The 24,148-nt window shown below is 39.1% G+C and overlaps 1 protein-coding gene across 9 annotated transcripts in view; it reads left to right on the top strand.

Moving 5' to 3' along the window:
• ADAM17 (ADAM metallopeptidase domain 17) overlaps positions 1-24,148 on the top strand; it is a 51,602-nt gene that overhangs the window by 13,740 nt on the left and 13,714 nt on the right. For 4 of the 9 annotated variants that reach the window (XM_036097532.2, XM_078055953.1, XM_036097528.2 and 1 more), the window contains exons 3-11: positions 3,100-3,230; positions 4,264-4,352; positions 10,546-10,714; positions 12,467-12,600; positions 14,383-14,472; positions 16,396-16,509; positions 18,048-18,192; positions 18,301-18,389; positions 19,966-20,118. In XM_036097532.2, the coding sequence (XP_035953425.2) occupies positions 10,585-10,714; positions 12,467-12,600; positions 14,383-14,472; positions 16,396-16,509; positions 18,048-18,192; positions 18,301-18,389; positions 19,966-20,118 (855 nt within the window). In that variant the 5' untranslated portion in view covers positions 3,100-3,230; positions 4,264-4,352; positions 10,546-10,584. Of the gene's footprint in view, positions 1-3,099; positions 3,231-4,263; positions 4,353-10,545; positions 10,715-12,446; positions 12,601-13,755; positions 14,036-14,382; positions 14,473-15,264; positions 15,315-16,390; positions 16,510-18,047; positions 18,193-18,300; positions 18,390-19,965; positions 20,119-24,148 lie in introns of those variants that run through there. The other 5 variants (XM_078055952.1, XM_036097533.2, XM_078055954.1 and 2 more) reach the window with 5 other exon arrangements.

The following is a 24,148-nucleotide window of genomic DNA, read 5'->3' as shown; positions in this document are numbered from 1 at the left end:
GAAAATGTTCAACAATATCTACGTATTATCTCTCTGTGTAAAGAAGCAGGGAGATTTGTAATTTATTTTACAGGGTTTCCATCTTAAGGGTTGTTTTTTTTTTTTTTTTCAAGATTTTATTCATTTGAGAGAGTGAGAGTGAGAGAGAGCAGAAGCTGGGAGTGGAGCGGAGGCAGAGGGTGAGGGAGCAGACTCCCCACTGAGCAGGGAGCCAGAGGTGACTTGGGGCTTAATCCCAGAAGTCTGGGATCATGTCCTGAGCCAAAGCTAGGTGCTTAACCAACTGAGCCACCCAGGCGCCCCCATCTTAAGTGTTTAAATGGAAATGTATCTAACTGTGTAGGAGAACTTTGGATCAGGTACTTTAAAATAGTTTATTTAACCCTGAAAACTATTCAGTTATTAGTAGGTGGCATTATGGTATTATTTTCATTTGTAGATCAAGATACTTAGATTCAGAGATTAAGGCCATGAGTAAGTGGTGGAAACAGGATTTGAGCTAGGTTTGTCAGACTCCAAAGCCCTTTCTGTTACGCTGTGTTAAAAGAAAACGAAGTGGGATATTTGAAATGATCAGTTTATATAGGGCCGAACTTACCAATGTGAAGCTGCTCATTACTTGATGGTAATTGTAAATGATTAGATTTTCTGGTTTTAGACAGTAGTGGAAGGCAAGGTAATTTAAACCAAGGTCATAAAATTGAATTTGTATATGATTATTATAATAGCAGTTGAAAAGCATGGAAACACTGAGAAATTGTATGAGGAGTTAAAAAGTAATTTTATAAAGAAAAAACCTGAAATTTGCCTAGAAGTTAACATTTCCTCTGTTTTATAAATCAAGAAATACTATTATTCTAAAGTAATGAAAAAGTTAAAAATATTGTTTTAATACTTTTTGATAATGTTACACTTTTTTTTTAATGTTGCACCTTTAAAAAAGGATTTAGATATTTCTCTTAAAAGTGAAATATCTCAAATTATTTGAAGATGGATAGAACTAGTAAAGAAATGGAAGTGATACATATCCAGCTAAATGGACCATTAAAAATAGACATGAGGTGCAAACTTCCAGTCATAAATAAGTCATGGGGTTGTAATGTACAGTATGGTGACTATAGTTAATATTGTATTGCATATGTGAAATTTAGTAAGAGAGTAGATCTATTTATTTATTTATTTATTTACTTACTTATTTATTTGACAGAGAGAGAGAGAGACACAGCAAGAGAGGGAACACAAGCAGAGGGAGTGGGAGAGGGAGAAGCAGGCTTCCCACAGAGTAGGGAGCCCAATGCGGGGCTAGATCCCAGGACCCTGGGATCATGACCTGAGCTGAAGGGAGATGCTTAATGACTGAGCCACCCAGGCGCCCCAAGAGAGTAGATCTTAAAAGTTCTCATCATAAGAAAATAAATTGGTAACTATATATGGTGACATTTAGACAGTGTGTAATATATACAAAAAGGAAATATTGTCAATTCAGGCGGATTAACACTAGTTTGTAGTTACTGTAAATCCTTAAATCAAAACTCAGATAAATGAAAATGCTAAAGGAAGTCTATAAGTACATGACTTCACATAATTTTGGTAAGATAAAATAAAATATAAATTCTGACCGACATATCCTGTTGGAGGTTTTATAGCTCAAAGGTGAAGATTGGAAAATCAGGAAACAGGAATTTTACCATCCGTTGGTCCTTATCTTTATAGAAGAGCAGATTCTTAGCGTAGAAAACAAAGTGCAATTTCAATGATTTTTCTAGAAAGAACGTTAAGTAAAAGTAATATTAAGACTCCTAAAGGGCTCTGAAGCTGAATAGTGCATTTAGAATAGGGATGCTTTTTTTTTTTTTTTTTAAACAAAGTCGTCAGCATAACAAAAAACTTGTAGCTGTGAATGTGTGGGAAGATAGGTTTTAGGCGAACAGGAGATGTTCTAAGGATTTTTGAAATAATGTTCTATTGTCTTTCTCTTTGACCGTTAAAAAACCACAAGAGAACTAAAATTACCTTGTTATGCTCAAAAAGTTAAAAATATTTGTTGCTATGGAGACAGTCCTAGTCTAGATTTCTTTCTGGCAGTTTAGACTTAGACAAACCCATGGGGAAGTAACATTTCATAGTTTCAATCCCACGGCTGACAAAATTTGTTCCTGTGGTTGAGATGAAAAACATACCTTTATCTTTGGTGTTCATGGGCACATTGAAAGGGTAAATAATAATTGAAAAATTCTTGCTCACCATACCCAGATTTTATGTCAGGACTGAAACTGGTAGAAAACAAAAGAATATCAAGCCAACTAAAGAGCTGGAGTATGTATTTTAATGTCTGTGTTGGATACCTTATATTTATTTTCCTCATAGGAGTTGTGGATTAATTTTTTTCAGGATAAGTTCTCTTTAGAAGGAGAAAAAAAGCATGAGTGCTTTTAAATATAGAAAGTAGCAATTATTAGTTTTGCACAGCAATAAGACCAGCTTGATTGCTAGAGGCAGCCCGTACAGGCTTTGGAAATAAAGGAAGTTCAGTTTCCAATTTCATCATTTACTAGCTGTGTAATCTTGAGTATATTGATTGACCTCCAGCCAGCAGTATTTACTGTGTGAAGTGGAGACAATGTAAGCAGAGTTTAGTGCAGAATAGGTATTCAATAAGTCATATCTAATAATACCAGTCTTTGATAAATTTTTCAGACAAGCAGGATTCCAACTTAAATTATCCATGTGTGTTTCCTTATTCTTCACGGTCTCCAGGAAAGATGAATGCATAAGCTGTTTGAATCTCCCCCCCCACCCCCCAAAATCTGGTCTTTTTTTTGGTTTGCCAAATTCTTACAGCTAAAGAAATTTGTCAAAAAAAAAATTTTTTTTTTGTCTATTCGTCTTTATAGGTGATATAATGCTAAGTACCTAGTAAAACAGTAGTTATAACTTGCATAGTGTTTTATTAATGTCAGCTCTCTGTCAACTTATTTTTTTTTTTTTTTTTTCTGTCAACTTATTTTTTAAGTAAGTTTAATTTTATGTGCTTAGAGTAAAATTTTATGTGAAAATTTTATGTGCTTAGAGTAAAATATGGATGCATTCTTTCTTTAGGCATTTTAAATTATACCTGACATCAAGTACTGAGCGCTTTTCCCAAAATTTCAAAGTCGTGGTGGTAGATGGTAAAGATGAAAGTGAGTACACCGTCAAATGGCAGGATTTCTTCAGTGGACATGTGGTTGGTTAGTATGGACTTGTTTGTTTGCCTTTGTGTCTACGGGTGTTAGGTATCCAGATCTGGTTTCATTGCATATTCTTTCTTGGTGGGAGGAAAAAGGGATGTCAAAGAAGTGCTATTCTTTGTTTTATCTGAGTTATATAAATTTGGAAAGAGGAACATTCAGACAGGAGGAAATGGGGATTATCTTAGCATGTATACTAATTGTCTATTTTAATGATTAAAATGAATTTTCTCCCAGTTGATAAGAATTTAACTTCCTCTTGTCTCCAGGGAAGGATTGTAGGCTTCCCTTATGAGATTTTAAACAGGGAAGCTAGGAGATAAAATAATTGACTTTAGGATTCCATTATTTATTTAAGACAGTATATCAAATGAACAATTGAGGCTTACTTCTGGAACTTCCTCTGCAGAAAAAAGAAATGGCATTAAAATCTGCAAATAGTGCAATTCAAGCCCTATGTATTCCAGATCATGCTTTCTGCCTCCTCTTCGTTCTTTTGTTTGTTTTTTCTTTCTCTTTCTTTCTTTCTCTCTCTCTTTTTTTGGGGGGGGAGTGGGGGGGCAGAGGGAGAGAGAGAATCCTAAGCAGGCTGCACACCTAGCATAGAGCCTGTGGGGGGCTTGATCTCACAACTGTGAGATCATGACCTGGGCTGAAATTACGAGTTGGATGCTTAACCAGCTGAGCCACCCAGGTGCCCTCCTCTTAGTTCTTTCTTAACTTATAATAGGTGAAGTTATTTCGGAAGGACATGTACACGTTTGTTTTTGGTTTTGCTGTATAACGCACTCTAGGTAATTCTTACAAGAGGATTGAGAGAAAGAGAAAGGTTTCAAATGAGTTGAGGCTACTCTTTAGGAGTGTGAATATCTTGCTTTTTGCTGGGGCCTGTGTTTCTTTGTGGTAGATTTCTATAGTACCTAGGCAAATTCCATTCTGATGAAGGACCTGATTGATTTTTACTGACAGTAGTGCATAGTTTATTTTTTGATATAAGTATTTCTTAATGATGGAATTTTTTTTTTCTCTTAAGGTGAGCCTGACTCTAGAGTTCTAGCCCACATAGGAGATGATGATATTACAATAAGAATCAACACAGATGGGGCAGAATATAATATAGAGGTAAATCTATATGTACATTTTTTTTAGGGGGGAGCTGTTAAAACCGTTTCCCAGTTTTAAGAAGACAAAGGTCTTTAACTATACTTCTTTTTTTCCTTGTGTCTAAAGTTTTTACCAGTGAAGTAGATGATTTTTTTATAAAAAAAAAGGAGGTAATATTTTTTACATGTCTGAGAGGCTGTCATAAGATGCACCCTGTATTTCTAAGTGCCATAATTGAGAGAAAGTCACATGTGTGGAGTGGATAATGGGAAGAGAAAACTTTCTTTCTCTCCTGATTCATTTTTTTAATTCTTTCTCTAATAATCCTACTATAAGTGTAAATGTTCTCAAAGACAAAAGTCAGGTCTTATTTCTCCCATTCCCTCCTAGACGCTCAGGAAATACAAGAGCAGTAAAAGGTGAGAGTTTGTAGTCTGAGAAGTTAAAAGAGGAAACTAGGAAACTCAGGCTCTGGCCACTCTTCCACTGAAGTACTAGCAGTAGAAGAAACCAAGAACGATACATAACCATGTGTCCGATACTAGTCCAGAAAACAAAATGTTTGCCACAGATTTGTGGATTGAAGTGCTTCTGTTTCTAGGAAGATGAGACTACTCTGGGTAGTAGTGACATCACCAAAACAGAGCACCTGTGGGAAAACAGCAATTAAGGTTGGTCAAAATGAAAGTTTCATGTGTATCTGAGTGCTGATTGGGTTAAGACCGCATGCTGGTGCTATAAATACTATAACTTTTAATAACATCCAGACTGCATGGCCACTAGTCATTTGTCCATCATTGTGAAAGAGAAATGTCTGTCTCTGGCCTTGTGATCTATTTTGGTCTGGCTAGTATGTAGGCTATCTAATGTCAGTGTTGTGGGGAGTCTAGCTTACCAGAGTCAGAAAATTAGCACAAATTAAATGAGCATGTACTCCAAAATAGGCAAATCAATTAAGTCTTAAATTTGCTTAATCTTTTACTAGTTTGTTTTTTAAAAGTACCTTTATTTTAAAAATACTCCCTGAAATTTTCAGAAAATAGAATATCTAAAATCTAACTCCTGGGAGATAGAACTACTATTAACATTTTGATGAGTATCCTTCCAAATGTTTCCCTGTACCTGTGTACACAGATAAGTGGTTGTGCACACTTGTTGCTCTACCATTAGGACCATAGAGTGTACAGCTTGTTATCATGCGTTCTTTAAAAAAGATTATTTATCTGAGGGGGAGAGCGTGAGAGCGAGAGAGAGAGCGCACAAGCGACGGGGAGGGGCCAGGGGAGAGGGAGAAGCAGACTCCCCACTGAGCAGGGAACTGGACACGGGACTGGATTCCAGGACCCCGGGATCATGACCTGAGCCGAAGGCAACCACTTAACCAAGTGAGCCACCCAGGCACCCCTGTATTTTTTGTTTAATTTTTTATTTAAATTCAATTTAGTTAGCATATACTGTAATGCATTTTTTAAAATTTAACTATAATTATGAACATTTTTCCATATTAATAAATGAAGATCTAAATTGGGTTTTTAAAAAATATTTTATTTATTTATTTGACAGAGAGCACACAGGCAGGGGGAGTGGCAAGCAGAGGGAGAGGGAGAAGCAGGCTTTCTGCTGAGCAGGGAGCCCGGACAAGGGGCTCGATCCCAGGACCTTGAGATTATGACCTGAGCCATCCAGGTGCCCCTAAATTAGGGTTTTTAATAAATGCTTGCCTGTTGGTTCCTTGAAACATGGTACCATTTATTAAACCAATCTCCCATTGATGTTCATTTTTTTTTGTTTCTAATTTTTGAAATAAAAAATGCTACAGGGGCACCTGGGTGGCTCAGTCGGTTAAGTGCCTGCCTTCAGCTCAGGTCATGATCCCGGAGTCCTGGGATTGGGCCCAGGGTCAGGCTCCCAAGCCTGCTTCTCCCTCTTCCTCTGCCGTTCCCCCTGCTTGTGTGCATGCATGCACGCGCGTTCTCTCTGTCAAATAAATAAAGTCTTTTAAAAAAGTGCTATGGTGAACAGCCTGGGCACACCTTTGGTGCATGCATTTAGTCTCAGGGTAGGAAACTCTGTAGGCTGTACCAGGGTTTCACATTAGCTGCTCCTGCAACTGAGCAGCTGCACATGTTCATTCCTTTCTCTCACTGAGGTGGACGTGGGTCGGGTGGTCCTTCTCTACCTTGTAGCTTGTAGCTTTGATGTCTGGACACATATCGTTTGAGGTTGCCACGGATGGGAAACGGAGCTAGAGAAGCCCACAGGGGTTTTTAAGGGCCAGACTTGGAAGTGGCTACAGCACTTCCACCCAGGTGGGACTGGAACTCTTGTTTCTGACCTGCCTGCAAAGGAGGCTGGGAAAGATCCTCTTGTCTTGTGCTCAGAAAGATAAAACAGTGTAGGGAATGCTCAGTGTTGTTTCTGCTTATTTCCTTAGAAGAATCTGTTTTTTAATTCAAAATGTGTACATGTAGGATCCAAGTTAAATTTGCTCAGATTCCTCACTTTTCTAAATAATTCCTTAGGGAGAATTAGCAATTCTGTTTCCAACCATATCTCCCTATCTCACTAAGTACAAAAATGGATATAATTAATATTTTATTGTGAGATGTTCACTTAAAAGTAAACTCAGCAGGTTTATTGAAGGACTTCTGCATGAGATTAATAATCTTTTAATAGAAAAAGTGGTTTATACAATGGTAATTTTTTTATTATTTATTGCATAATTCTTATCTGCACTTAGGTATAAAAATTTTAAAATCTTAGACATAAGAGTCAACAGGAAAATGTATACATCTTATTTTTAACACTTCACTATTAAACCTTTTTTTTTTAAGATTTTATTTATTTGACAGAGACACAGCAAGAGAGGGAATACAAGCAGGGGGAGTGGGAGAGGGAGAAGCAGGCTTCCCGTGGAGCGGGCAGCCCGATGCGGGGCTTGATCCCAGGACCCTGGGAGCATGACCTGAGCCGAAGGCAGACGCTTAACGACTAAGCCACCCAGGCGCCCCTCACTATAAGCCATTACTGATTTTATTACCAAAGCTTGCTATTTATATAAATAAGCCTAGGTTAAACTTTAATCATGATTTTTTTCTCCCCACCTTTTTGCTTTGAAAATGTTCAGATTTACAGAAGGATTATAGAATACCCTGTAACCCTTCATTAACTGGTAGCATAATACCATGTTTGCTTTATTGTTTCTTTTTCCCCCCAAATCCTTTGAAAATAAGTTTCAGACATCATGACTCCACCCCTGAATGCTTTAGTGTGCATCTCCTAACAGTAAAGGTATTCTTCTACATAGCCACAATACCAATAACACACCTGAGTAAACAAAAATAATTCTGTAATATTATTTAAAAATGCATAGTCAAAATCTCCAGTCGTCATCAAAATCTCCTTCATAGATTCCCCTCCACCCCCACCCCCAATTTAGGGTCCAAGAGGTTCTTGCCTCTTATTTAGTTATTCATCAGATGACTTTTTTCTGGAAACTTGTTAATAATGGTGAAAATAGGATTTGCTTTTACTAGTAGTAATAGTAACTACTTTTATCTTGAAATCTTAATATATAACTGGATTCATTATTTTACATTATCTTCAAGATAGGTGTATCATTACTTTACCCAATGAAAAAAGTTATCTTCAGATAAGTTACTTGTTGAAGGCACACAATACAGGTACAGTTGAGGTTTGAACCTGGGTATCTCTGATCCCAAATCCTGCTATCTTTTTCTGTGTCTGACTGACTACATCAGGAAACTCTTAATCTGAATTTAGAAATGTTTGATCCAAAAGAAAACATTTTTCTCTTTTCCTATTCGTAGGCCAAATGAAGGTCCCTACAGCCAAGGGGTTGGTTAGGTAACTTTCTGAGGTTTCTGCTAGCTCTGCAGCTCATTGTTTCTTAAATCTACCTCATACGTGGATTATGAAAGAAGATCCACACACATGCACTTGACCTTTGAACAACTTGGATTTTGAACTACATGGGTCCACTTATATGCAGATCTTTTTCAGTAAATGTATTGAAAGATTTTTGGAGATTTGCAACAATTTGAAAAAACTCGCAGATGAACCACGTAGCCTAGAAATACTGAAAAAATAAAGAAGTTAGGTATTATTGTAAGAAAATAGTCTATAATACATCTAATGTACAAAATATGTGAATTGACTGTTAATGTTGTTGGTAAGGCTTCTGGTTAACAGTAGGCTATTAGTATTTGTTTGGGGGGCATCAAAGTTACATGTGATGGGTTTTCAACTGCATGGGGGGGTCAGTTCCTCTAACCCCAGCATTGTGGGAGAGTCAACTATATTTAACAGCTTTATTGAGGTAAAATTCACATACTCTACAGTTCACTTGTTTGAAGTATGTAATTCACTGAGTTTTAGTGTATCCTAGAGTTACGGAAGTCATCACCACCATCAATTTTAGAACATTTTCATCACCCCCAAAAGAAATACCATACCCTTTAGCAGCCCACTACCCTTTGCTCCCAAATCCCCTAGCCCTAGGAAACCACTGATCCATGGTCTCTTTAGATTTGCTTGGTCATCATATAAATGGAATCATAAGACATAGTCTTTTATGACTGGCTTCTTTCTCTTAGAATGCTTTTAAGGTTCATCCACGTTGTAGCCTATGTCAGTACTTCATTTCTTTTTATTGCCAAATAATACTCTGTTTTATGCATATGCCACATTGTGCTTATTCATCAGTTGGACATTTGGGTTGTTTTCACTTTTTTTCCTATTACGGATAATGCTGCTGTGAACATTTGTGAACAAGTTTCTGTCTGAGCGTGTATTTTCAATTCTCTTGGGTTTATACCAGGAGTGGAATTTCTGGGTCATACGGTAACTCTATTTTTAACCTTTTGAGGAACTGCCAGACTGTTCTCTGTGGTGGCCACGCTCCACATTCTCACCATTTTACATTCCATAGTATATGAGGCTTCTGACTTCTCCACATCCTCACCAATACCTGCCATTACCTATCTTTGATTCCAGCCATCCTGGTGGATGTGAAATTGTGTCCTTGTGGTTTAGATTTTCATTTCCATGATGGATATGGAGGGAAGATTTCATATATCCATATATATATAAAATATAAGTGTGTGTGTGTGTGTATACAATGTTTTTTTTGTACTTTCCTCACAAGCTGCCTAGTTTGGATGAGATCACCATCCTTTTAGGAACTTGGTTCTTGACTTGGGTAACCTTTCAAATATGTTAGTTCTGATTTACTGTGACCTTGCAATAGGGGAAGTGAAGATTTTTTTTTTTTAAAGTGCTTTCCCTGAAAGAGATAATGAGTTTTAGGCACATTGCTGCAAGTTTTCAGTCTTCTCTCCTGTGTATAAAACCTTCACGGCAAGAAGATACTAAGGAAACCGGAATGAGAAGCATACAGGGCCAGAAGGCTCCTCTCCCGTTTGTTGCTGTAGGTCGTCACCTGGAGTGGGGTTGGTGTGCAGCAGGCGTTACATAAATGTTTTTGAGTGATGGAAAAGGTTATGCATTTCCTTTTCTGGATCTTTTAAAATGTATCATAATTTGTACGAAATAACGCTTTTTTCGTATACATATAAAATCAAAGGGTGAATAACCCATGTGTTTATTTACCAGCATAGAAACTGAGAAAAATTGAAATGATTTATTTATAAGATTTTATTTATTTGAGACAGCTTGAGAGAGAGCGCTAGTGGGGTGGGTGGGGAGGAGCAGAGGGAGAGGGAGAAGCAGGCTCCCCGCTGAGCAGGGAGCCCAGTGCGGGGCTCAATCCCAGGACCCTGGGATCATGACCTGTGCCGAAGCAGATGCTTAACCGGCTGAGTCACCCAGGCGCCCCTGAAATGATTTATTTTTGATAAAATGACTAGTCCATTTACTTAACTTAAATGAATGTTATCTAAAAGCAAAGGATGATGGGGCGCCTGGGTGGCTCAGTCGTTAAGCATCTGTGTTCGGCTCAGGTCATGATCCCAGGGTCCTGGGATCGAGCCCTGCATCAGGCTCCCCGCTCCGCGGGAAGCCTGCTTCTCCATCTCCCACTCCCCCTGCTTGTGTTCCCTCTCTCGCTGTCTCTCTCTGTCAAATAAATAAATAAAATCTAAAAAAAAAAAAAAGCAAAGGATGTTGTAAGAATTGAGTATTTAGGAATTCTTATATTTTGCATCTCAATTATGTATGTTTTCTGTTTTAGCCACTTTGGAGACTAATTAATGATACTAAAGACAAAAGAATGTTAGTTTATAAATCTGAAGATATCAAGAATGTTTCACGTCTACAGTCTCCAAAAGTGTGTGGTTATATAAAGGCGGATAATAAAGAGTTGCTTCCAAAAGGGCTGGTAGAGAGAAAGCCACCTGATGGTAAGACTTAAAAATATATTTCAAATAAGAAACAAGCGTTATGGCTGTCTTCAGTAGGTAGGGGTGGTTGTTAATTTGATTAGTAATTATAGAATTTGGCTTGAAAATAGAGTTTTATTCAGAAATTTCTTTAATTCTTTTGCCTATAATGTAAGAACTGAAAACACTAGAAAATAATGGTAACAATAAAGTTTGGAAAAAGTCTACAGAAAAGGGAAATTGTGTAATCTGAGAGAATTTTTTTTGTAAATAGATATTAAAGAAGGATTGATAATATATAGTGTTTTTTTTTTTTTTTTAAAGATTTTATTTATTTATTTGAGAGAGAGAATGAGAGACAGAGAGCATGAGAGGGAGGAGGGTCAGAGGGAGAAGCAGACTCCCTGCCGAGCAGGGAGCCCGATGCGGGACTCGATCCCGGGACTCCAGGATCATGACCTGAGCCGAAGGCAGTTGCTTAACCAACTGAGCCACCCAGGCGCCCGATAATATATAGTGTTTAAATGGGTGTGGAGAGGTGGGAAAAATTTTTTGTTTGGGATATTTAGAAATGACAAAATAGTAAGTACTATTGAAAACAATCTTTGGAAAAGTTTATAATCTTTGGAAAAGTCTTGGGAAAGATCACTTTATATATATATATATTTACATAAATATATATATTTATTTAAGATTTTTTAATTTTTAAGATTTTATGTGTTTATTTGAGAGAGAGAGAAAGAGCACGAGTTGGGAGGGGGAGAGGGAGAGAGAGGGACAAGCAGACTTTCCGCAACGCGGAACTCCGTCACAGGACTCTGAGATCATGACCTGAGCCAAAGTCAGACGCTTAACTGACTGAGCCGCCCAGACACTCCAAAGATTTTATTTTTAAAGTAATCTCCACACCCAATGTCGGGCTTGAACTCACAACCCTGAGATCAAGAGTCGCCTGCTCTACCGACTCTGCCAGTCTGGCGCCCCAGGACAGATCACTCTAGGGTCATTTAAAAACCTAACCATCTTGGGGTGCCTGGGTGGCTCAGTTGGTTAAGTGACTGCCTTCGGCTCAGGTCATGATCCTGGAGTCCCGGGATCGAGTCCCGCATCGGGCTCCCTGCTCGGCAGGGAGTCTGCTTCTCCCTCTGACCCTCCCCCCTCTCATGTGCTCTCTCTCTCAGTCTCTCTCTCTCAAATAAATAAATAAAAATCTTAAAAATATAAATAAATAAATAAATGACTCAAAAATATTAAAAAAAAAAAAAAAACCTAACCATCTTGGAGAAATACTCTACTCTCCTCATTTTTGAAAACTTAGAGAATATGACTAACATTTTAGTGTATAAATAAATTCTCAATTGGGTGTTTGATAAGAAAAATGACCTATTACCATAAACTCATTTTTAATGTCTGATTATCTTCATAGTTTTACCACTACTTTGCTTAATTTGGAAACTTCTAGAAGAAAATGACAGTTTCATAGCCCAACAATAGATTAGATGATTGTTTTACTTAAGTACTTTTTTAGAGTTTGCTTATTTTAAAAATTAAGGAGGCCCTTTTCCTTGGTTTTGAATTCTAAGATTTTAAAACCTCATATTACTTTTTACTTTTCTGTCTTCCTCCAAATTGTTTTTTGGTTGAAGATATCTTTAAGGATACTAAGCTCAAATAATGTTTGTTTCAAAAATATGCTAGATTTAAAGTGTTACTATAAAAAAACTCCTTGTTTTGATGAATTTTGATTTAATAGTGCATACAAATTCATATTAGAGCTTGTTCATCGAGTGAAGAGAAGAGCTGACCCTAATCCCATGAAGAACACGTGTAAATTGTTGGTGGTAGCAGATCATCGCTTTTACAGATACATGGGCAGAGGGGAAGAGAGTACAACTACAAATTACTTAGTAAGTATCTGAAACTGGATCAGGTCACTGGACACAAAAATCCAGGTAGGTAGGCAAATTCCATTTAAGAGAAGACTGCTGTGGTGTGAAATGTAATGAAATGAGATCTGTTCCAGTTGCTCTCTTATTTCCTAAAATAATGGGGAGCTCTCTGAGGTTCTTAAATTACTCTGTAGAGATTCTAGTTTCAAATTTTTGAAAAGCCGTTTTGCCCTTGAACTAATATTTTCTGCACATTAGAATTCTTATACATATTAATGTTGAGGGAGAGTTCGTAACATAGGCCTCCCTTCTTTATTCAAGTGATCTCTTTGAAAATAGCAATGACATATGGATGGATGGGTGCTCCAGAGTGGGGAAAAAAAGTATTTGTCTGAACCTGTGTGTGTTCTCTGTTTATATGTATATTTCAGAGAAGATGGTCAGTTTGGTTTTTGTTTAAAATAGCTAATTGTTGGAATATAACTTCGTGGAGTAGATGGGACTTTCATGGTCATAACTAACTATAGGGCAAAGATTCAAAGGAAAGATTACAGAAGTATTGACACTGGGTATTTTGAGCCTTTATATTATAATTTGAAAAGCCAAGGGAATCCCATTTCATGGACATTTTTTGTTAGTATGATCTCATTCGTCATGATAACTTGGCACTGACAAAATGTTGTTGAGGGAATAAAAGAGAATGCAGCTATTCATGAATCAAGAGTGTAGGCCCCAAAAGACGCCTTTCTCATTGCCTTGCTTTTTCCGTTCTCTCTGTTTTATTCATACCCTCCCTCACCCTTCTTTCCCTCCCCTTCCAGTGTCAAGTGAAAGAATTTATTATGAGGGTAGTAGGAGTAGTGTGTGAAGTCACTGCAGTTCTTGTTCCTAAGTAAGAGAGATTCTTTCTTGAAAAAGTTTCTTTCTTAATGTGGGTTTTGTATTAAGGGGTCTTAATTTACTTTTTTGTTCATTATACCACAAATATGAATATAATGAGAGGTCTAGTCTTAACAGTTGCATTTCTTAGTTTTACACTTACTATAAGCAAAGAACAGTTTTTAGATTTCTAATGTGCTTCACGGTTGCTACAACAAGCCTCATCTAGCCATTTTATGAACAATAGAATAGTCTGAGGAAGAGATGGGTAATGAGTATTATGTTCTTACGTAGTTGGAGTCACCCTTGTTCGTCCTCCCCCCAACCCAGTATTCTCTTGTCTACCTCACCTGCCATCCGAAAGCAGAGGACAGAAGAAAGGGGGACCGTCCGGTGGAAGCTCACTCCTCTTTCTCTCTGCCCAGTCCTTGGTGCTGGACTTTGTCCAGTGAGGGCCGGGGGTAGGTTGAGCAGCATCTGTCACTGCCCCTCACCTTTTTCTGAGGAAGGGTTCTGAGGTTCTTGCCGAGAGATGGAGTGGAGATGGACTGCTGCTTACAAGGGCAAATTTTAGGTACACTGGTTGACTTTTAACTTTCATTTTTATAGTTGATTGAAATGGCAGTTTTTTAGAAGCCTGTTACTTGATATTTTGGTTCATATGCAATTGATCACCTAAAATTTGAGATGAACTGTACCACTTCTTGATTCTAATAATAATACTCTAAGTTTGAGGCTAGGAATAATTGTTTTGTTAGTGTCATCAATGATAAAGAATAACATCTTAATGCTAGCTTTGTGATTGGTGGAAACTTGTACAGTGGTATTTTCTCTAAACTGACCATTTTAATCCCTGCAAAATTTATATTATGTTGCAGAGTGGTAAATATACATGTCTCTCTCACTCTTTTATAAACACAGATAGAGCTTATTGACCGAGTGGATGACATCTATCGGAACACTTCATGGGACAATGCGGGTTTTAAAGGTTATGGAATACAGATAGAGCAGGTATTTACCAATGGATGTGGATGTGGCTTTTATTACTCTGCTGAGTGATGTGATGCAGATATTTGTCAGTTGTATTCAGAACCCAAAAACTGATCTTCGACTCTAATCTTACAAATTTTCAGATGCCAGTGATTTTTATCTGATAAATTGTATAGTGTTTTTGAATTATTTACAGATTGTGAAGTGTTTTGTTCTTAGGCTTATTGTAGGCAGAAAGCCTTTTTAGGCTGCTGTGATCTCGTCTTTCTCTGAATTTATGTTTTTATCCCCTTCGTTGTTTCACTTTTTTTGATTATGCTTTATGTCTTTAGTTAGAATGTTGGCACATATTGTTGAAACCTTAGAAAATTTACTCAGAAATACTGTGTACATTTGTAAGGCATTTATGCATATAGAACCAGTAGATCTCTTTTCCCCAGAATTTTCTGGTTTCTTCTAATCTGTGGATAGAGCACATCAGTAATGGTGTATTGATGTCATCTTAGTTATATCTCATAGTAAACATTGTTCGAAATTGATAAGACTAATTAAAAAGACGTCTGAAGTTGGGTATTGCTTTGGACAGATACTTAATATGTAAATTATTATCTCTTGTTTCTTCCAGGCTTTTTGTACTAAATTAACCATATTCTTACAGGTTCTGTAGTATAGAATTTAGAGATTAAGAAACAAAACTTCTGAAATCATGCATCATACTATATAAATGTTAAACTTTTATAGTACTTGTATGAAACTAAGAGAATTATTTTTCCCTTTTCCATTCTCTTTTACTGTTTTGCATTTTCTTTTAAGTTATTATTTGAATAGGTAATATATACACATGGTACAAAAGCCAGTGAAAAGTAAGTCTCTTCAACCTCTGCTATTGTCAAACCAGTCCCTTTCCCCAGAGACATCCATGTCACAAGTTTCATAAGTATTGTCCCAGAGAGATTTTGTGCATGCATAGCATGTGTATGTATATGTGTGTATTTGACACATGGTGGTATGCTCTACTCTTTTGCACCTTGCTTTTTCATTTTGTGAATATGTTGGTGATTGTTCCATTGTGGTACATAGAAAGCTGCCTCACTTGTCTAAAATAGCTGCATCATGTTCAAGTTTTAGGGGCCCAATAAATAAAACTCCGTTTTGCCTTAAGGAGTTGGAACCACTTGGAAAAATAGGTGCAGTGTAGGAGATTGAAATACCAGCTTTATAATAATGATAATGGATTAGAGGGTGTGATTTAGATGTACAATCACAGTGGGCTTCTGTTTCATCCCAGAATTGATCTTGACCACCAAAGCCGCAGAGCCCTCCCCTGTGAGCCTGCCACGTGGTGGCAGAGCAGCCCAGACTACACCCCTCCAGCAGGCCTAGCCAGCGGAGAGGCCAGAAAGGGCTGAGCTGAGCCTGGCTTTGTTCTTTGCCCTAAACACCCTCACCGGTTGATAACGTTTCATCTCCTTCAGAGGAAAGCCTTTGTTCCTTTTTTATTAAAGCAGGATTAACATGAATTTTTACTGTATGTACAAGGAAAAGCCCCTGATCTTTATAATCTTTTATTTCTACTGGGTGCAGTGACAGACATCTAATTGTTCTGTGGCTCTGAATCATTGACTATAGTTGGAGTGAATATTTTAGGCTCAGGGAACCCAGGTTCTCATTTTGTCAAACTAAATGTAGAGGAAATAAGAGTTTAGGAATACATTTATAAATTGATAAATAAGTCATTGACATACATGTTTTCCATAGCATATGCTTCTCAGTTTGTTTTTAAATGAATATTAGAGCTGAAGAATTTTATGGAATTTTGGTTTTAAAACATTTTTTCTAGAATGGTAGATGATCTTATTTTGAATAGCTAAAACAGTGCAGTATTATTTCAGTCTTGTGACTTTTTTCTGAAGTGTTCTAAGTATATTGTCTCTTTAAGTATAGATCCGCATTCTCAAGTCTCCACAAGAGGTGAAACCTGGTGAAAGGCACTATAACATGGCAAAAAGTTACCCGAATGAAGAAAAGGATGCTTGGGATGTGAAGATGTTGCTAGAGGTAGGTGGTGGAGTCCCAGACATGATGCTGTTAGTGCCCTTTGTGGTTTCTAGCACCTGGGGCGTGTGTGCGTCAATGAGGGGTGCACTGAGAAGGGTCATTGAAAACCAGGAGCAGCCCCCCCCAGCTAATCCGGCAGTGACCTCATCCCTGGGGCAGGGCAGACAGCAAGACAGGCCAGAAAGTTGTGAAAATGAAAAATGCTAGAAAGTGGTACTTCTTGATCTTAGTATCTTTGAGAATCTAGTTGAAGTATTGGGACTTTAGAAAATGTATACTCAATATAAACATTTTTTGCACACCATTTTGTTCAGGTTTCTTTGAAACTTATCAGTAGATCTGCTAGGTCAGTAATTGTCAAACAGTATGAAAATGTATTAGTAGAAATATAACTTGAAGATGTGGAAGTTTTCTACAGGATTTAAAAATCTTTGTGACTGTATTCTGGTAATCTGAAGATAACCTAAACATTCTATGCCATATGATTCTTGCCTCGACGGGGTATGATTGATCCTTTTTGCCACATATTTTAGTGTCTTGAGTTTGTGTATGTGATCGCTTTGTTGTAAAATCACCTTCTGTGAAGTGATAGTGATCTTTTAATATGTTAGTAAGTGTATTGGTTTCCTATGGCTGCTCTAACAAGTTCCCGAAAATTCACAGCTTATAACATTTATTTATCTAGTGGTTTCCATGGGTTAGTCCATGTACAGTGTGGCTTATCAGTCTCACGGGGCAAAAATTAAGTTTTCAAAGCTTGAATGGAGTTAAAGGATATTACCAGCTCTTTTTCCAGGTTGAGATGCATAGAGTGCTGCATGTGTTTAGTACTTCACTTGCCGTCTCTGCGGTGACCCACTTCCCCACCAGAGCTTGAGGCAGCACCGTTCACTTCTCAAGAGGCTCGGCAAGGATTAGGAGTGCCAGTAACAAAGCACTGCAGACTGGTGGCTTAAACAGCAGAGATGTATTTTTCACGGTTCTGGAGGCTGGAAAACCAACGCAAAGTTAAAACAAAAACCCTAGGTGTTTTTGTTGGCTCAGTCGGAAGAGCATGCAACTCTTGATCTTAGGGTTGTGATACCGAGCCCCATGTTGGGTGTAGAGGTTACTAAAAATAAACTTAAAAAAAAAATACATACAAAACCAAATAGAGTCCTTGAAATACTTTAGAGGGCTCTGTTTGGTATTAGGTGCCGACATCCCCTGGAAGGAGTAGTCAAGCCCCGAGACTTACAGAATTGGCGTGTCTCCAGGGCCAGGCTGCATGGCTTCAACCAGCCCTCTTGGTTTTGAATTGCTATAAGAAGCTCCCAAGTTCTTCCCTGTCCCATCCCCCTCCCCGACTAGATGGTACTCCACTTCTTACCTATATAGGTGGGTGAAAATTGTATGTAAGGAGCATAGTGCCGCACAGTTTTGTGGTTGCTGATGTAGAGCTGCAGTCAGGCATGTGGTATTGTTCTCCAGTGTCTGCTGAAACATCTTTTAGTCTGATGCAATTGTTAATCTAATTAAGAGTACTTTTTTTCTTAAAGCAATTTAGCTTTGATATAGCCGAAGAAGCATCTAAAGTCTGCCTAGCACATCTTTTCACCTATCAAGATTTTGATATGGGAACTCTTGGGTTAGCTTATGTTGGTTCTCCCAGAGCAAACAGTCATGGAGGCATTTGCCCAAAGGGTAAGTCTTCCATTTGTTGTGTGGATATGTGAGAATGGCAGACTGATTAGATTGTATTGTAATCCTGTATTAAATAAGCACTTTGTCTCTATTTCCTTTGTCCTCTAGCTTATTATAGTCCAATTGGAAAGAAAAATATTTATCTGAATAGTGGATTGACCAGCACAAAAAATTATGGTAAAACCATCCTTACAAAGGTATGTTCTCTTATTTTTTAAAAGGATAGATTTTGAGTTTATTGTAGTAGAACCTCAGTTGTATATATTTATGTAGGTATCTTTAAAAAAAGTAATGCGTACTTTTGTTTCTGCCTAAAAAAATACATGTGTTTCGGTGGGAAATGTGAAAATAAAAAATATAAAGGAAAAGATAAAAAGCTACCTGTGAGATTTCTTTTGAGACCCATCAGGGTCATTGTTTTTCCTGAAGACACCCCTCCTGGAGCCCTTCATCCTGTGGTTTCTCTGCAGGCTACTTGGCTCCCAGTCCGCAATGTAGCTGTCATTTGAAGACCTCCCCAAACTCCCTCATTTCCTGGACCTCATTTCCTTCCTCCCTCCCTCCCTCCCTCCCTTCCTTCCTTCCATTTATTTATTTGAGAGAGCAAGTGAGAGGGAGAGAGCACTTGAGAGGGGAGGGAGAGGGGAAGGTCAGAGGGAGACGCAGACTCCCCGCCAAGCAGGGAGCCCGATGCAGGGCTTGATAATGGGACTCTTGGATCATGACCTGAGCCGAAGGCAGATGCTTAACTGACTGAGCCACCCAGACGCCCCTGTTCTTTTTCTTGATTTATACCATCATTTTGGTGTAGCATATTTTCCAGGAGCTTCCTAAGAAAAGGGTACATGAGAGGCAAATTGAGATTTTTGCATATCTGTAATTGTCTTTAACCTTCTCTTAAACTTGATTGATAATTAAATTTTCTCAGCATTTGCAGACATCGCTCCATTGTCTTCTAGTATTTTGTGTTACCGTTAGAATCTGAAGTCATTCTGATTTTTTATCCTTTGTATGTGACCTGTTTTTTTCCTCTAGAAGATTTTAGGATCTTGTTTTTGCCCAGGTATGTCCATTAGGAATATGTTAGGCACATTCCAGCAAATCCATGCGACTGAAAATCCAACACAGCGACTTAAATAAGGGGTGTGTTTGGTTCAGTCAACAACAGGGTCATGGATAGCATCCTGTGGGTGCTGCAGCAGCTTAGTGATGCTCTCAGGGAGCCAGGATCCTCCCAGTTTTTACTCAGCCCCTTTGAGCACAGGCCTTTGTCCTCATGCTTATCCTCTGCTCACAAGGTGGTTCTGTTCGTGCTGCAGAAAGGAGGACAGAGCCTCATCTGTCCCTTATAAAAAAAAACCTCTGGAGTCCCACCCACTGGCTTCTGTTTATATCTCACTGGACAGAATCGGTCATGTGACTGACCTACCTTCAAAGAAATATGGGAAGGTGGCTATTTTAACAGAGTATATTGGCAACCTGAGCAGGATTAGGATTTTTTAAGGAAGGAAGAAGAGGAGAATGGATATTGATAGGAAATACTAGTTTCTGATACACTGGTAGTTTGGCTATGACGTTATAGTTGGTGTCGGTTTTTTATCCCACTGTGTTGGGCCCTTCAATTGTGACACTCCCAACTCCCACAGTCCTACTGCTATTCTGTTGTTGGTCGCATTAATCAGGACCTCATTTAAGAAAAGCAGGGCCTAGGTGGCCATAGCAGCTGACGGTTGGGTATTAAGTCATAATGTTTACTTTGCATGATCCTTTAAGGAAGCTGACCTGGTAACAACTCATGAATTGGGACACAATTTTGGAGCAGAACATGATCCAGATGGCCTAGCGGAATGTGCCCCAAATGAGGACCAGGGAGGAAAATACGTTATGTATCCCATCGCTGTGAGTGGAGATCATGAGAACAATAAGGTATGTATCTTTTGGAGCATTTTTAGGTTAGGAAGGAAAGAGGCTATGTTTAATTATAATGAGAGCTCAGAAAAGCCTTCCATTCCAGGGATGGAACTGCAAATTATGAAGTACCCTCAAACTTGGTTGTGTGTTTTAGAGTGAAATGAGGACCATCGAATCTGGTTGAAGCTATCATTTGGACTGTTATCAGAGTTAATTGTGTTGATTGGGGCTCTCTGAAAAATTAGTGATAGTAATGGCTTGTGCTGGAGTTCTAGATGGCAAGGTCTGGTGCAAGTTAAAAATTTCATGTCATTTCTTTTTTTCTTTTTCTTTTTCTTTTTTTAAAAGATTTTACTTATTTATTTGACCGAGTGAGAAAGCACAGGCAGGGGGAGCAGCAGGGGTAGAGGGAGAAGGAGGCTCCCCGCTCAGCAGGGAGCGCCTGATGCGGGACTCAATCTCAGGACCCCAGGATCATGACCTGAGCCAAAGGCAGACGCTTAACCGACTGAGCCATCCAGGCGCCCCAAAAATTTCATGTCATTCGTATACAAGCTGTTGTTCCTTTTAACTCTCCTTAATTTGCATGTTTTCATAAACTTTTGCAACAAAATACATAATTTGCCAGACTGTAAACCTCCAGGGGGAAAGGCCCTTGCTTATCTTGTTCACAGTTCTGTCTCCAGTGCCTAGCAGGGTACCTGGCACGTAGCAGTTTGAGTAAATAAATGAACAGTTTGCTGCCGGGGGTTTCTGAGAGTACACCAGTCCGTGGGAGAAACTTTGAGTGGCCACGACTGGCTCTTAGACTCTGACCTGAAAGTGCTCACAGGCATCTGGTTTATGCATTTCACTTGAAGTTAAGCAGCACAAAGCATCATGAGAAGAACATACTGGTGTTGTTGCCAAGTTAGAGAGGGCTGACTAACTGGGAAAGATGGTGAAGTATTTCTCCTGGTTTCCTTTTTCAAGCCAGGCTGTGGCACTTTAAAGCCTGGCAGGGAGCTAGAGGAAGGGATTACTTTTGTGTTTCCCTGGCCCTGACCCTGCTTTTGGAAGTTTCTTTCTCGTGTTCTTTTTGTCATCTTTTTCCTTGGCCATTAAGTATAAACAGTCTCTTCCTCTCTTGCTTTGCACCTTAAGTTTTGTATTTCCTCTGCTTGACAGCTTGCACCTGAGGCGCTTTGCCTTCTTCGTTTGCCTATTCTTCCGACTTGTCACACACCCTGTTGAATTTTCCTCTATTTTTCATAGTTGTCTCTGTATTTCATTTTTTTTTAATTATTTATTTATTTTTAGAGAGAGAATGTGTGCACGAGTGGGATGAGGGGCAGAGGCAGAGGGAGAGAATCTCAAGCAGACTCCCTGAGGAGCCCAACATGAGGCTTGATCTCATGACCCTGAGATCACGACCTGAGCCAAAACCAAGAGTCAGATGCTTAGCCGACTGAGCCACCCAAGCGCCCGTCTCGTCATTTCTAATCATGTACATTCTATCTAGCTCAGTGCTATTCAGTAGAAGGTTCTGGCATGACGGAAACATTCTGTATTAAACAGCAACCCCTAGCCATAGGTGGCCATTGAGCACTCCACATGTGACCGGAGAGACCAAGTAACAATTTTAAATGCTGTTTTATTTATTTTATTTTATTATTCTTTTTAAATTATGTTTTATTTAAATTCAGTAGTGATTGCCTGGGATTGGAGCTGGGAATGGGAATTAACTGAAAAAGGACATGAGGGACCTTATTGGGACAAGAACATGTCCACAAGTTGATTTATGGTGATGGCTGCACCACTTGGTAAAGTTAGTGGAAATCACTGATTTGGACACTTGAAATGGGTGAATTTTGTGATATGTAAAATATGCCTTAAAAAAGCTTTTTTTTTTTAAAGATTTTATTTATTTATTTGACAGAGACACAGCGAGAGAGGGAACACAAGCAGGGCGGGTGGGAGAGGGAGAAGCAGGCTTCCCGCTGAGCAGGGAGCCGGATGTGGAGCTCGATCCCAGGACCCTGGGATCATGACATGAGCCGAAGGCAGACGCTTAATGACTGAGCCACCCAGGCGCCCCATGCCTTAATAAAGCTATTGAAAAACAACAACCACCCAGTGTGGGAGCAGAGGGGAAGTGGTGAGGGTACAGAGGAGTTAGGAAGCCATGAGTTGATCATTGTTGAAGCTGGTGAGGGGCATGTGGGCGTTCTCAATACCATTCTGTTCATTTTGCAGCTGTGTGAACTTCTATAATAGAAAGTATGAAGTATGTGGTGAGGAAAAAGAAATTGTAATAGCCACATTTGGCTCCTGGCTGTAGTATTACACAGTGCATTCTATAGTCATTTGCTTCTTTGTTAGGAGGATGGTGTGAGTACTTTGGGGGAAATTATCTTACTTTGCAGACTCTTGCTCTACAAGTTCTCCGTAGTGAAATTTCCCTGTGAGCTCTTCCATGGCCTTGTAATGACTTCTAAGGAGAATAGTGCCTGGCCAGAGCCTCTTTTTTTTTTTTTTAATTCAGGAGGTTGGGGCACCTGGGTGGCTCATTCGGTTAGGCATCTGCTTTTGGCTCAGGTCATGATCCCCCAGAGTCCTGGGATTGAGCCTCACATCGGGCTCCCTGCTCAGCAGAGATTCTGCTTCTCCCTTTGCCCCTCCCCCTGCTCATGCTTGCTCTCTCTCTCTCTCTCTCAAATAAATAAAACCTTAAAAAAAATAAATTCAGGAAGTGCCCGTCATCCACATTGGGCGTAGAGCTTACTTTTTAAAAAAAGAAAAAAACACAGACAACTCTTGGGGCACCTGGCACGTGACTCTTGATCTCAGGGTTGTGAATCCAAGCCCCATGTTGGATGTGGAGCTTACTTGAATAAAATGTGAGGGACAAGAAAAGGAAGTGCCAGTTTATCAAAAAAGAACAAGTTATCCATTTATTTATTTTGTCCCAAACACATCATATTTAGTGTATTTTCTATTAGTTTGGTTTACCCAAGTAGTGATCCTCTTGTAAAAAGATACTGGGTATCTTCTAATCTACATTTTAAATGAATTCCTTAATAAAAATGTTTGTAACTAGATAAAAAGCACTCCAGTTTCCTTGACCTCGAAAGACAGGGCCTGGTACCTCTCACAGACAATCTGCTGAGAAGTGATGTGCCTCGGGCCTCACTGCGGTCAGATGGCACGAGGGGGGTAAGCTTGTAGGAGGGCTTGTTGGCACAAGAGGAGAGAGTGTGGGAAGGGTGCAAAGAGAAGGCCAGAGGTCTTCAGGGAGCGTGAAAACCACGTTCCTCTTAGCTCTGCCCAAGGGCCCCGCCACTCGGGCGTGTGGCTCTGATAAGATAGTGAGGAGGCTGCTTACTGCTTCAGTGTGAATTCTAATTTCTTAGCATCTGATCTCCCATGAGTGAACTGATAAAATTGAGTTCATGAATCTGCAGTGCTTGTGAGTAAACCCAGCAAATTCTAACTGCCCGAGGCCTAGACTGAGATAACCAGACCTTAAATATCTTTACCATAGAATAAATGGGAAGATCCTTTAAAAAAAAGCCTGGTTAATATTTCTGTTTCAGGTGATAAGGTCTTGGATATCATTGTAAAAGTAATCCTTTCAGTATCTGACTCAACGATCACAGTTACCTTTGGAGGGTCCTGTGTTCTCTGTTCCCCAGGGGCTTCATGGCTCTCGTCTGGGGCAAAAGTGAAGCCATTTTAGCAACTGTGCAGCAAGCACTTGTGAAGACCCTGCCTCAAGAAATCCCTGCACAAGTTTCCCTCAAGTCTTTTACTCCCTTTCTTGCTAATTTCAGATGGTTTGGGAAATGGACTCCATTTCGGAGCTCCCGGTAAAAATCCCCAAATTTATAAGGAGGCCATTTCCCTGGTTCTGTATTGCAAGTGGAGAAGCGAGGGTAGAGGCTTCCTTTGGGACATGGGTCACCTGCAGAAATCTCAAAGTGAAAATCATGGAGACCCATGTGAATGTTTAGGTAACAATTTGGATTTTTATCTTTTAATAGACTGTATATAATATCCTACCTCT

Source organism: Halichoerus grypus, chromosome 10 (genome assembly GCF_964656455.1).
Source record: "Halichoerus grypus chromosome 10, mHalGry1.hap1.1, whole genome shotgun sequence".
NCBI lineage: Eukaryota > Metazoa > Chordata > Mammalia > Carnivora > Phocidae > Halichoerus > Halichoerus grypus.
The sequence above is the reverse complement of the archived record's forward strand: the minus strand, read 5'-3'. Positions and strand labels throughout refer to the sequence as shown.